The 13,217-nt window shown below is 42.6% G+C and overlaps 1 protein-coding gene across 1 annotated transcript in view; it reads left to right on the forward strand.

Moving 5' to 3' along the window:
• Nucleotides 1–252: 252 nt before the first annotated feature.
• The window catches only part of LOC142143236 (centrosomal protein of 170 kDa-like), a 48,815-nt gene continuing 35,850 nt past the window's right edge, over nucleotides 253–13,217 (forward strand). Inside the window, exons 1-3 of the mRNA XM_075200949.1 lie at nucleotides 253–736; nucleotides 3,676–3,795; nucleotides 5,144–5,363. Of these exons, the coding sequence (XP_075057050.1) occupies nucleotides 253–736; nucleotides 3,676–3,795; nucleotides 5,144–5,363 (824 nt within the window). The remainder of the gene's footprint in view (nucleotides 737–3,675; nucleotides 3,796–5,143; nucleotides 5,364–13,217) is intronic.

A 13,217-nucleotide genomic window follows, 5' to 3' on the forward strand; every position in this document is an offset into this window, starting at 1 on the left:
AACATTTCGTTCCCTTCAAGAGTGGGATTCCGAGTCAGATAGTGAAGCTGAGGTGAAAGAGGATCCCAGAATGTTTAATTTGGATACCATAAATGTTATACTCAAGCATATTAACAAATTCCTAGGCATTGAGGAACCTACAGTTCCAGTCCAACCACAGGATGCACTGTTTTCAGAACACCAAGTGAAATCTAGAGTGTTCCATACCCATACTCTAAGTAGTCGCAAGCCTTAGACAAAAGTCATCTTGACATGGGGAGACTGAACAGCATGTATCCTTTCCAGAATAAGGATATGCTGAGATCTTGTTCGGTACCTAAGGTGGATTCAGCCATAGCCGACTTATCCTCAAGGACCACTCTCCCATGCGACAATGGGGAACCATTGAAAGACGCCATGGATAGGAGGATGGAGACTTCCTTCAGGAAACTACACATCTCCTCAGGCATAACCCTAAAGTCTGGGATAGCCATGGCTTTGGTATCTAGAGCCCTCAGGTTGTGGGCCAGCACGCTGCATGCAGATATCAAAGATAGAATAAATAGATTGTATCTTCTAAAATCCTTAGAAGTTATGCAGAAAAGCATTGATTTCTTGTGTGAAGCCATGTTGGATACGATTGTGTTCTCTTCCAAGAGCATGGCCTCGGCAGTTGTAGCCAGAAGGTCGCTTTGGCTACGTCCATGGGCGCCAGATCGCCAATTGAAAATCCGTCTGACAACACTTCCATGTGAAGGTAGTTTTTTGTTTGGGGAGAAACTGGATAATCTGATGCAGAGGTTAGCAAGTGGTAGTTGTGACTGGATCACTATTACATAACTGGTAAAAAGTTATTTAAAGCAAATGGCGCAGGGAACTTATTTATTTAATTGCATTTGCGCTTGTTTTTTTTATATTGTGAGACAGGAAATTGTTATTTCTGAGACCAGGGGAAGCAATTGGTCTCTTGTTTAACCTTGCTATAGGATATGCCTATTTCTGATGTATATATCTGATACAATGAGCCTTTGTTTACAAAGTGTATTGTGATGTGGGAAACTAGCTTGTTTTTGGTTTTTGTTGTTCTGTGTGAATATGTATTCCAAACGGTCTGATGAAAGGCCACATGTTAATTAGATCTTTTGATGTGTGGAGGTCCAACAATGAAGGCAGGAACTTTTAATTAAGACGGGCTCCTGGATTCTTTGCATCTGAAAACCAGGCGTAGGACATCACAACGTTTCTAGAATTTCACAGATAAATGTAAATAACGTTAGCTTTGCAATGCATGTAAATTTGTTTTGCTAAGCATGGTTACACCCTGATTCTTAAAATAGACTGAACTGCATAAAAGATGAGCTGTGTAAGCATGTAAGTGTTCTTCTGATTTCAACATCTGACTTGATCACTGGTACCTCAAACCAGTGTGAGAAAATATACCATCTTGCTTCAAAGACCTGCTTGGAATCATCTTCAATATCTCTGTATTCCTGTGATCTACACATATACCCTAAATCAGGCCTGTCCAACCTGCGGCCCTCCAGGTGTTGTGAAACTACAAGTCCCAGCATGCCCTTCCAGCTATCAACTGGTTGTCTACCGGCACAGCATGCTGGGGCTTGTAGTTTCACACCTGGAGGGCCGCAGGTTGGACAAGCCTGCCCTAAATCTAATCCGTTCTCCGGCTGTCTCTCAGGTTTGGACCCAAGCGTTTCCAGTACCACCGCTCTGCCTGCTACCCAGTAGCCATGGTCAATGTGATAGGCCAGGGGGGATCCATCCACAGCATCCCGAATCCATAGTAAGAGGTCCCTAGTTACCAGCCCAGGTACACCAGCAACGAGACACGCTAGCAGCGTCAGTGACCCAGAAGGAACGTGGTTCTGAGTGCCATAGAAGGAGCTTAGTGGTGACAGCAGGCCCCTACCACTGCGGCAGGAGGAGCGTATTTGTAATAACGAAAGGGGGCGGTGGCAAAGTAAGCCCAGCCAGTTCCCAGCAACAACAGACAGGGTGGCATAGGCGGCCCATCCTGTCACAGTAGTGCTAATCATCTACCACGAGACAGAAGGGGGAGACGGTTCCTTGCTTATTCTCCAAGGCAACAGTTTAAAGAAGCCCGTGCCTATAGGTGTTGGAGACAGTACTCCAGACACCAAGATAATATGGCAAGACAGTCCTTTTAGCCCTTCAGGTCAAAGAGGGGAACACAAGGACAGCAAAGAACCCAATGACTATCTGCAGATCCAGTCTCCACTAACTCCAGTGGGCAGCAGGATATCACGCGTTGCAGAAATTTGGAATCGGACCACACAAGACAAATGGGTCCAGGAGATGGTCACCAGGGGATATGCCATAGAATTTCATATCTGACCAAAAGGAAACAGATTTGTTCAGTCAAGAAGTCCCACGTCCATCTTGGAACAGCAAGCATTGGAGGAAGGCCTGGTGGAAACAAAGGCTATTGTGGCGGTGCCGACAAATCAGGAAAACATGCTGTTTCTCATCCATAAAGCATCAGGTGCCTTCAGAACGGTACTAGGTTTACGAGCCCTCAACTGCTTTGTGCAAGCTAAACACTTTTGAATGGAGTCTTATCAACTCAATCCTCAAGGCACTCTGGGTGTGAGGAGTAGCTTTGTGGCCGTATCTGGATGATATCCTGATTTCGGCAAAGTCAGAGGAAGTGGCGTTACAGGTTACAACCCAGGTAATCCAGTTCCTACAACAGCACGTTTGGTTAATCAATGGAGCAAAAAGCCATCTGATACCCTCACAACAACTAGTGTTTCTAGGAGTGCAAATAAATAGAAGAATGGACAAGTTCTGTTCTCAGGAAATGTTGGACAAAATCCAGTCGCTGGCGCATCAAGTCCAGTTTCAACAGCTAATTTCTGCACGAACGTGTCTTCGCCTTCTAGGAATGTTTTCCTCAACAATAGTAATCCTTCCTTGGGCAAGGTGGCATATGAGAGATCTTCAATCAAGCCTCTTTGCAGAATGGGATCATACAGTGGGGTCTCTAGATTCCAAAATCAACCTCTCAAGGTCGGCAAGATGGTCCCTGGATTGGTGGCAGCTCTGAGGCTTGAGAAAACAAGGGGTGTCGCTCTCGATACCAGACTGGTGTGTTCTTATCACAGACGCCAGTTCAATAGGCTGGGGTGCTCACATGCAAGGTATGGTCATTCAGGGCACTTTGCAAGACAGAGAGACTTCTCAAGGGAAACATATTTGAGAGGAAAGCGGTCTGGCGTGCAATCCAGCACTTCCAGTCCTATCTACGAGCCAAAAATCGGAGTATTCTCCGTCAACAGGACTGTAGTAGCCTTTATAAACAAGCAGGGTGGTGGTACCAAGAGCAGAGCAATGCTGGCCGAAATAACCACACTGATGGCAGGGACAGAGACGAACCTGAAATCTCAGTCAGCCCTTCACATGGCAGGCAAAGACAATGTTGCGACGGACTATTTAAGATGACATTAAGTCCATCCAGGATAATGGGAGTTGCACGAAGAGATCTTTCAGCTTATACGGGGCAGGTTTGGAATGCCAGAAATAGACCTGATGGCCACAGGGAACAATACCAAGGTACCGCTCTTCTACTCCGTCACATAGACAACAGGGCCTTAGGGATAGATGCCCTGTCAATGCAGTGGAACTTCAAGCTGGGATACATGTTTTCTCCCTTTCCAGGTACTCCGGAAAATAAGGAAAGAAAAGGTGGAGGTGATAGCAGTCCTCCCGGCGTGGCCGCGTCGCCCTTGGTTCACAATATCACGGAGGATGCTGCTGGAACATCCATGGCTGTTGCCAGTCAGACCAGATCTTATACACCAGGGTCCGGTCCTGCATTCAAATCTGGACTCCCTTGGTTTGATGGCGTGGAGACTGAGCGGTGACTATTGAAATCCAAAGGTGTTTCAGACGAGGTAATAAACATCCTAATTCAGGCAAGAAAAAAGAATTCCTCTTTAATATATTACAGAATTTGGAGAAAATTCATTTGATGGGCGGAAAACATGGCGAAGGATCCCATGTCCGTCAGTGTTCCAGATGTGTTATAGAGTTTCTTAAGGACGGTTTTGATAAAGGACTAGCACCATCTACATTAAATGTGCAAATATCTGCTCTTAACATCCTTCTTGATACCAAGCTGTCTTCTCAGGATCTCGTCTTCTAATTCTTTCAGGCACTGAAGAGGTTACGACCAAGAGTGAAACCATTCTTAGCCCCTTGGGACCTTAATATTGTCCTGGATGCCTTAACTGCTGACTCCTTCGAACCATTGCAGGATCTCTCTCTCAAATGGCTCACTCGGAAAGTGCTCTTTATAGTGGCAATCACTTCGGCTCTTTGGATAGGGGACATACATGCGTTATGGTGTGAAGAACCCTTCCTGAACATTGATGAAGATAGTGATTTTGAGGATGAACCCGGAGTATCTACCCAAGGTTGTTTCTTCCTTCCCCATCAATCAAGAATTGGTACTACTGTCTCTCTACCCTCATCCCACTAATAGAGAGGAGAGACAACTCCATACTCTAGATGTGGCGAGAGCCATATATACCTACATTGTCAAGACGGAAAAGCTTAGGAAGACAAAGCAACTATTTGTACATTCTGAAGGGCCTCGCCAAAGAAGAACCCATTCAACAGCAACCGATTTCTGTAAGGCAGCCAGATGGTCGTTGATGCACACTTTTTCTAAGCATTATCTGCTTGACGTTTCAGCCTCTACGGAGACTCTGTTTGGGAGAAAGATTCTCCAACAAAGGGTGTAAATAAATTTTTGTTTGACTGTTAATAAGGTGTTTGTTTTTATTTCCACCCCGAATATTGTACTGCTTTGGTATATCCCATTGTAAGGGCTGCCATGTAGTTGGTAAAGGAAAATTGAGAATTATACTCGCCGTTAATTTTCTTTCCTTGACATACTTCATGGCAGGCCTATATTTTCCCACCTTTGTTCTAATAGTTATGTTATAGGACGGCTTGGGAAGTTACAAAAGACACTGAGGAAGAGGAGGAGCTGCCTTATATAGGGTTCAGGTGGGGCAAATTCTTCCTGTCTACACTAAGCTGATCAGGGTATTAACCCATTGTAAGGGCTGCCAAGGAAAGGAAATTAACGGGGAGTATAATTCTCAATTTTTATTTGAAGGCTGCAAACTTCAAATATTTCAGGACTTGGCACCGTCCACTATTGTTAAGAGACAAGATTTGAAAGAAATCACAGCAGCCCTACGGGACCGAGGATACAGGTACCGCTGGGGCTTCCCTTTTCGTTTGGTGGTGGAGGTTGGAAGTAGTCGGGTGATGATCGAAAACTTGGAAGAGGGCCGCAAATTCTTACATCAAATTCGGCCCTCTCCAGGATTGGGGTTGGAGGGCGAGGCTTTAAGCTCACAACCTGCATGATTCCCCTAAGTACTATGTTCTAACATATCTTCTTTTTCATCAGCCTAACTGCTGGACTTTAATGCGCAGTTAATACTACTCTTTCACTTACATTTGTTTGTGTTTTACTGGCGTGTGTGTCCTCTAGTCTCCCGTTCTACCTGTACCCCTGCGATATGGGCCCGGGATATGGGGGATGCACACGTTAGAGTACTGCATGTTCCCATAACCACCTAATTACTACCCTGTAGAACCTATAACATTATGACCTGCTTTTTTTTTTTATCCTTGCTTAGGCGTTAGACTGCAGCATAAAGCCGTAAAAGCCTCTGATGCATGCTCACTACAGCCTGCCGTCACAAGTGTCTTCCGGCCACCCTTTCTAGTCTGATTCCTGAGACGCAGAGCCAGTTCACAGGTGATGTGCATACCAAAAATCTACATAAACTCCAAAATGATTGCAGTTAACCCTCTATGGGCACTATAATTTTGCGCTACTACCTACCTGTTCCCGCTAGAACGGGAACACTCTCTCAACTTTGGTATTTTATTACCATACTGTTGCAATTGTACGCTATATTTTTTTTAGTTTGGTTGTTTTTCCTTATACATGCTTGACCCCACAACCTACACTGTTAACTTAATTTATTTGAATGCTCTGGACGGTGGTTGATGTCCCAGGCTGCCACCTCCCCACCATATCCCCACTGCACAGGGACTACCGTAGTCATTTTCGTTTACTGTTTATCACTTTATCATCCAGCCTAAGAGTGGTTTACAGTCCCGCACTTGAGCCCCCTCCCCTTGGGCTCCCACTTGGTAGTAGACTTCCCTGTAACATGGAATCTCTGACTACCATCCTCTCCTAACTTAACACCCTGATCCTCCACCTTAGTGCTTGCTCCCCCCCTTTACAGAGATACCAAGCCCTACTTTGTTCAGTCAACCCACCTTTGTTACCTCCCATACCCTCTCTTGTTCACTGTAGAACTGCCATGCCTCTCGCTATTCTATCATTGAATGTTAAAGGACTGATTACCCCTCAAAAACGGTCACTCTTACATTCTCATGTTAACAAATACCATGCCAATAATGTGTACCTGCAGAAGACTTACTTCAAGAAGGACCAACACTCCTCGCTGTCCTCAAGGAGACACCCTACTGTCTACTACAACCACGCCTCTAAACTCCACGGAGTTGCAATCATGATACGACACTCAGTCCCCCTCACGGTAACAGAGAGTCACTGACAAAGAAAGGCCGCTTTGTCTTAATAGGTAAGATTGGCTCCCTACCTATAACACTGATGATGACATATGCCCCTAACTCAGGCCACTCCTCCTTTTTTCATAATTTATTTTGTGAACTTCACACTCATCGGACCGGTAGGGTCCTGGTGGGAGGTGATTTTAATACGGTACTCTCCCAATTCCTGGACCGATTATGCAGAACCTCAGTGCGGACGTACACCCCAGGTTCCAAACCCCTTAACAAACACATTATAGAGGCGGAACTATTTGACAGCTTGCGCGCCACATACCCTTTAGCAAGGGACTATACTTTCTACCCACACCAACATGATTCATACTCTAGAATCAATATGCTCCTCTGCTGCCCCCATCTAATGTCCTCCTTAATCTCGGCCTATTTTCACTCCAACCATTGGTCTGACCATTTGGCCACCAAGGCATCTTTTGATCTAGCTACTACAGGTGGCATGGGCTCTACGTGGAGACTGAATGGAATGCTCCTCAGGCTGCCGGCGCCTGATGAAAGACAACCTGGATGAATACTTTCAAATTAACGATACCGAAGACGTATGATTTCCCTCTACCTGGGAAGCACAAAAGCAGTACTGCAGGGGGAGGTTATCAAACTCACCTCTACCTGTAAAAAACAGCAGATGGAGCATATCGATTCGCTCTTCTCACAGATCATCTTGCTTGAAAAACAACACACGTGCACACTCCATACAGACCCTAACTCGACTCGCATAAATGCGTGAGGATCTTAGCAACCTTATAGCTGAGAACACTGAAAAGAGCCTCCGCTGTTGGGACAGAGGTTCTATGAAAAAGGCAACAAAGTCTACTCTCTTTTAGCAAACGGTTTGAAGGCCAAACGTGCCTCCTAAACAACACATTTTATCCTGACACCACCTCTTCCTCCACAATTATAGTTATACCTAACCGGGCAAGGACCACACCGCATGCGCCAATTACCGCCCAATTTCTCTCCTCAACACTGATATCAAACTCTTCGCCAAACTCCTAGCCAACCAAATGAATGGAGTCCTGGCTGAGATTATTGACCCTGACCAGGTGGGCTTTATTCTTAATAGGCAAGAACTAGACAATACTCGCAGAGCAATTGACTTGGTGCACCACATTAATGAGAATAAACTCCCCTTACTTTTACTACCCTTGGATCCGGAGAAGGCATTTGACAGGGTCTTTTGGCCCTTCATGTTCTCTACGTTGAAGGCATTCGGGTATCGAGGCCATTTTCTGCAGGTCGTCACTTCCCTCTACACAAATCCCACTTCCTGGGTTATGACCAACATCCAGGTCTCCAACCACATTCAATTACATAATGGTACGAGACAGGGCTGCCCACTATCACCACTTTTGTTTGCACTGTGCATTGAACCCCTGTCAGCTAGAATATGCTTTAACCCTGACATAACTGGTATCTTTCTGGGCCCTAACCACTACAAAATATCCCTCTTTGCAGACGATGTCTTACTAACACTAACAAATCCAGTCATTTTTCTTCCAAACCTAATGCTAGAATTATCACATTGGGAAGCTATCTGGATATAAAACTAATGATACTAAATCCAAAACCTTATCACTTCCTGTCCCACGTCTTACCCGAGAAGCTCTTCAAATGCCCTACACTTTCCAGTGGCCCCCTCATTCCATCAAATATCATAGGTGAATATCACTATCCAACTATCTGTCGTTATAAACAAGTATTCAACAAGATTTATCCAAATGGGAACACATGTACATCTCCTGGGGAGAAAGACCTCAAGCAGTGAAAATGAACATCCTACCCCACCTTCTATACCGATTCCAAACACTACCAGTGCCAATCCCTAATAGGACGCTGACAACACTTAAATCAGCCTGTAATCACTTTATTTGGGGTGGGGGGTAGGATACCCAGCCTGAGTAAGTTACTACTTTCCAAGCCCATAGCGGCGGGAAGCCTAGGACTTCCGCTATTACATGATTACTGCCTTGCTACATAACTTAACCACATTGTCTCATGGCACCTCAACCCAGGACCCAAGAAGTGGGTGGACATAAAAAACGCGCTGACTCCAGATGCACCTGTGCACCACCTACCATGGCTCCCCAACTCTTGCAAACCCACATCGGCATACACGTGCCCCACTGTCTCCTTCACATTAATCACATGGCACACGGCCAACAAACGCCACGCCACCAGGTACATCAGAGGCAGTCTCCTACTGGAGATTGCACAAGATTTACCGCTTCCTACACATTATGGGGGAAACAGCCCCTACATCATAGAAAGAAATCTGGATAAAATGTCACCCTCCCCACGCCACACAATTCCAATACATACAAATTAGAAATTTTATACAATCCCAATCCACACGACTCTGCAAATTCTCTTTTGATCGAAAATGCATATACTCTGCTGGATGTAGAGGCAACATTTCAATTTTGTATCGTATGCTTACCGCAACTTCCGACCAAATACTTGAGCATCACGAAGAAGCGTGGCTACGTGACCTTGGGATCTCACTGGACAGCGAGGAGTGGTCCATCATCCGCGCATGAACAACTAAGGTCTCCATCAATGCGGGTATGCAGGAAAATTGTTACAAAATATATAAACGTTGATACCTAGTTCCAGAAAAACTTCATCATTAATCAGTATCTGACCAATGTTGGCGTCTTTGTTGCGCTCAGGGCACTTTCTTGCACATTTGGTGGAAATGCCCTATTATGGAGACCTTCTGGGATCTCACCCTAGATAAAGCTCGCCAGGCAACTGGTATTAGGTTCCCCAAGATACCTGTACATATATTACTTAACCAACACATCTCTGAGATCATCAAGGCCGCCAACCAGTTGATAGCACATATATATCAGGCGTCCAAATTGCTCATTGCACGTGCATGGAAACAACCCACATCACCCTCGAAGACAGAACTACTTAATAGCATTTGGTTTGTTTCCTCCATGGAATATATTACTGCCCTTCTGAATGATACCGTGCCTAAATACGGGGATTACCTTAATGAAACACCCATCCGCCCCCCTCCCAACCTACCCCGTGTATATCACCCCCCCCTCCTGTAAAACATATAACCACCCCTCCATCCTAACTGTTCCATTTATCTTCTTCACACGAGCCTGTGCTCTTCCTTTCTTTGTTACTCCCACTTGACTACCACATTTCTGAAGCAAGTTATGTTTCTTTACGATACATGTTTGAACTCCTGTACCAAGTGCAACATGCTATTGAATTGAACGTATGCTTGTAAACTCATGTAATCTGTTAATGCGGTTTCAAAATAAACGGTTTAAAAAAAAAAAAGGGATGTGTTGGGAGTTATTTTAAATAAAATAATTTAAAAATGTGTGTTTTATTTACATTTACCCTTCCTTATATGTGAATACAACAATCGCAGAGAAAATCTAGTATTGGCGCTAAACACTGAATACAAAATACTGGATATGCTATTTATATAGAATATCAATTACCAGTGGTTCCCAAACTTTCTCAGTTCAAGCCACCCTTAGGGTCTCCATAATTTTTTCAAGACACCCCTAAGCCAAAATTATTACATAGCAGTCCTGTTTTATAAGTATTTTGGTCAGGAGATAAATACTTATTAAATTGTTTACAAAAATAATACACACATTTTTATATTGTTTTCAATTATATTTCCTTCAAAGAACAATTTACAGCACTCTATACGAATAAGATCAAACAAAATAAAACAATATGTACAAAAATGTGCTGGTTATAAATATACCAACTTATTTTTCTATTTACTACCATTGGGGGACACTGTGAGATATAGTATTGGGGTATAGTAGGTGGGACTAGGAATTTAGGCACTGAGGGCTAGATTTACTAAGAATCAAGTTTGGTGGCGGTTTGAAACCGCCACCCATCGCTGGCAAATTAGTGGTCCAAACCACCACATTTACTATAGGGCGGCTTGAGGCTTCAATTTAAAATGACTGGCGATGTTTGGCAGTTTGGATGAAACAGCCATCAAAATCGCCATCCAAAAGACAGGACAGGACCGTTTTAATACCTGCTTCAGAATTGATGGATAGCTTAAACATGCTGTTTGAACTAGTTTTTCCATTCAGAGCATAAGAGAAGCACCTTTGACATTTAAATTAAGTTGGCAATCATTATTTATTGATTAAGGGGCAAAATGAATTAAATAACTTATGAGGGGGGAAAAAAATTGATTATATTAAGGGGATAAAATTATTTAATTATATTATTCGGACAATATGTAATGACAAATGGCAAAATAGATTAAGCAGCATGCAATTTGAGCAATCTCACTATTCACAACCACCTTTTTTATTTTGGCCGTTTGGATAGCTGTTTTCAAAACCCCAGCTTAGTAAATCTGGCTGTTTGTATGTTCATCATTGTTAAAATCGGGATGGCGGTTTGTAAAGTGGTGGTTTTGAAAACTTTAATTTCTGGCCATTATGACGGCGATTTGGGGTTTAGTAAATAAAATTAGCCCGAAAAGTGGTGGTTTGAGCAAACCGCCCTTTAGTAAATCTAGCCCTTAGACTTGTTTTTTCTCCCCTACTATGCCCCTTCTCTCCTGTAACCTCGTTGTTTTTTTTGTTTTTTTTAAGTGCCTAGGAGATGGGTCACGTTGGTATAGGTTCCTGCCTATACTGGAGTTGGTGTTAGATTATCACGTTTTAATTTTTAATTTTCCTTCAGATGCAGCACGGGGATCGATCCTAAGACCCAAAAGGGTGAATAGCCTGTCTGTTTTATTCACTCTGGGTCCCTGTGAAGGTAAGCGCAGCCTGGCTCACTTACTTGTACCTTGTTGCCGGCAGTACAATCATTTGTTCCGATAAACATATAAACAATCATTGGCCCCTGCAAAATATTTAAAAGAAAAATGTTTGTCGCACTAGTATAGATTAGGGGGACTATTATTTATTGCATTATTTATTGCTGTACATTCTTAATAAATTCATTTTCTTCTTTTCTTTTCAGATATTAATATCTTATTTGCTCTTCAAATAATTCAAGGGGCTACCACTCTGCCAGGTTATAAACATTAAACACAAGAACAAAATTGCTGATTTTTGACGGTGCACAATTTGTCCCAAATTTATAAAAGGCAAAAAATGTGCTTTCGCTAGATGTGCTTTTTCCAGACAAAAAAAAAAGCCTGGGTAAAGCACATCTAGCGAAACGTGCATTGGCGTCTTGCTCAGTGTGCCTCTTATCTCATTTATTTATTTTCCCTACTAGTTATCACGATCATTGATGCCAAAATAATTCTTACTCAGCTCTATTATTGTGTCCAAACCCAAAGTACTAGTTTACAATAAGGCAGTCAGCAATTCACTCCCCTTCACTCAATAAGATATAGAGAACTGTCTATATTTATCAGTTGACTCCATTCTTGACTAATTAGTATCCTGGGAATGTTCCATTCCCAATTGTGAAATATGTATATTATAGTGTCACTGATTTATATTTGTCCAGTAGTGGCACTGTACTTCACAGTGTTCGTATTCATCCTTAAATTGCTATGCATCACTTTTATGTTATAAAATCTGATTTGCTTATACTAGAGGGCAGAAGGGTTTCTGTGTATTTTGCAGAGACCAATGATTGTTTATATGTTTATCGGAACAAATGATTGCCGGTTAATTTTACATACTTATCTGTCTGATAAGACTTTACTGTAGTAAAAATAAAAAAGCGTTTGCCTCATAGCCGCACATACTTGCCTGCTGTATAAGACTCCAAAGTAGGGTTTGTACGTTCAAGGGGACTTATTAGACTCGGTTTGTTATTCCTTGATGTGTAACTTATTTCTGGGTTTATTGTTTACCTGTCATAAAATAGATAATTTAATGGATCAATCACCGTCAAGTGATATGTATCCTATTATATGTATGCACTGTCAATCTTGGCTGACATCTTTGGTTGTCAATACACGTTAATAAGTATTGCATCATAAAAGGGTGTGGTTTCAAGTATAAATGGTCCCATCGGCTTTCCTCTGATAAAGCTATTAGCAAAACGCGCGTTGGCATCACCACACACACTGCTGGTGAAATATAAAATGTATCTAATTCCTTATTTATCTAATAGCACGAAAAAAGGAGCTAGAAGTTATATAATATGGTGCACCAATTTCCATGAATATTATAGAAATGATTGGTAGAACATCAAAATTAGTTAAAATATAACTTTTATTATAATATTAAAAAATATAGGGTTAAAACTAGTGAAATATTAAGTTGCTGGTGAATAAGGAGAAATAGTGTGTATTAAATTGCTGGATGCATAGCTAGTAGACTTGTATATTATCTAGAAGACAAGAATATATTTTCTAATAATGTCTCTTAAGAGTAGAAAATGTATGGGGCTGAGCTGTTAAATCTCCATAGGGATCTAGAGATGTATATAACAGGAGCTAACTGACGATTATCCTATACTAATATGAAGTTGTCCTTCTCAGTTGTATGGGTATACAATATAACCCTTTATTTTCTAGCTGCCCTGGCGAAAACCTTTCACTCCGCGCCTCTAGGTGAAGTCCTACATATCTCAGCGGAACC

This window comes from Mixophyes fleayi, chromosome 3, assembly GCF_038048845.1.
Source record: "Mixophyes fleayi isolate aMixFle1 chromosome 3, aMixFle1.hap1, whole genome shotgun sequence".
NCBI lineage: Eukaryota > Metazoa > Chordata > Amphibia > Anura > Limnodynastidae > Mixophyes > Mixophyes fleayi.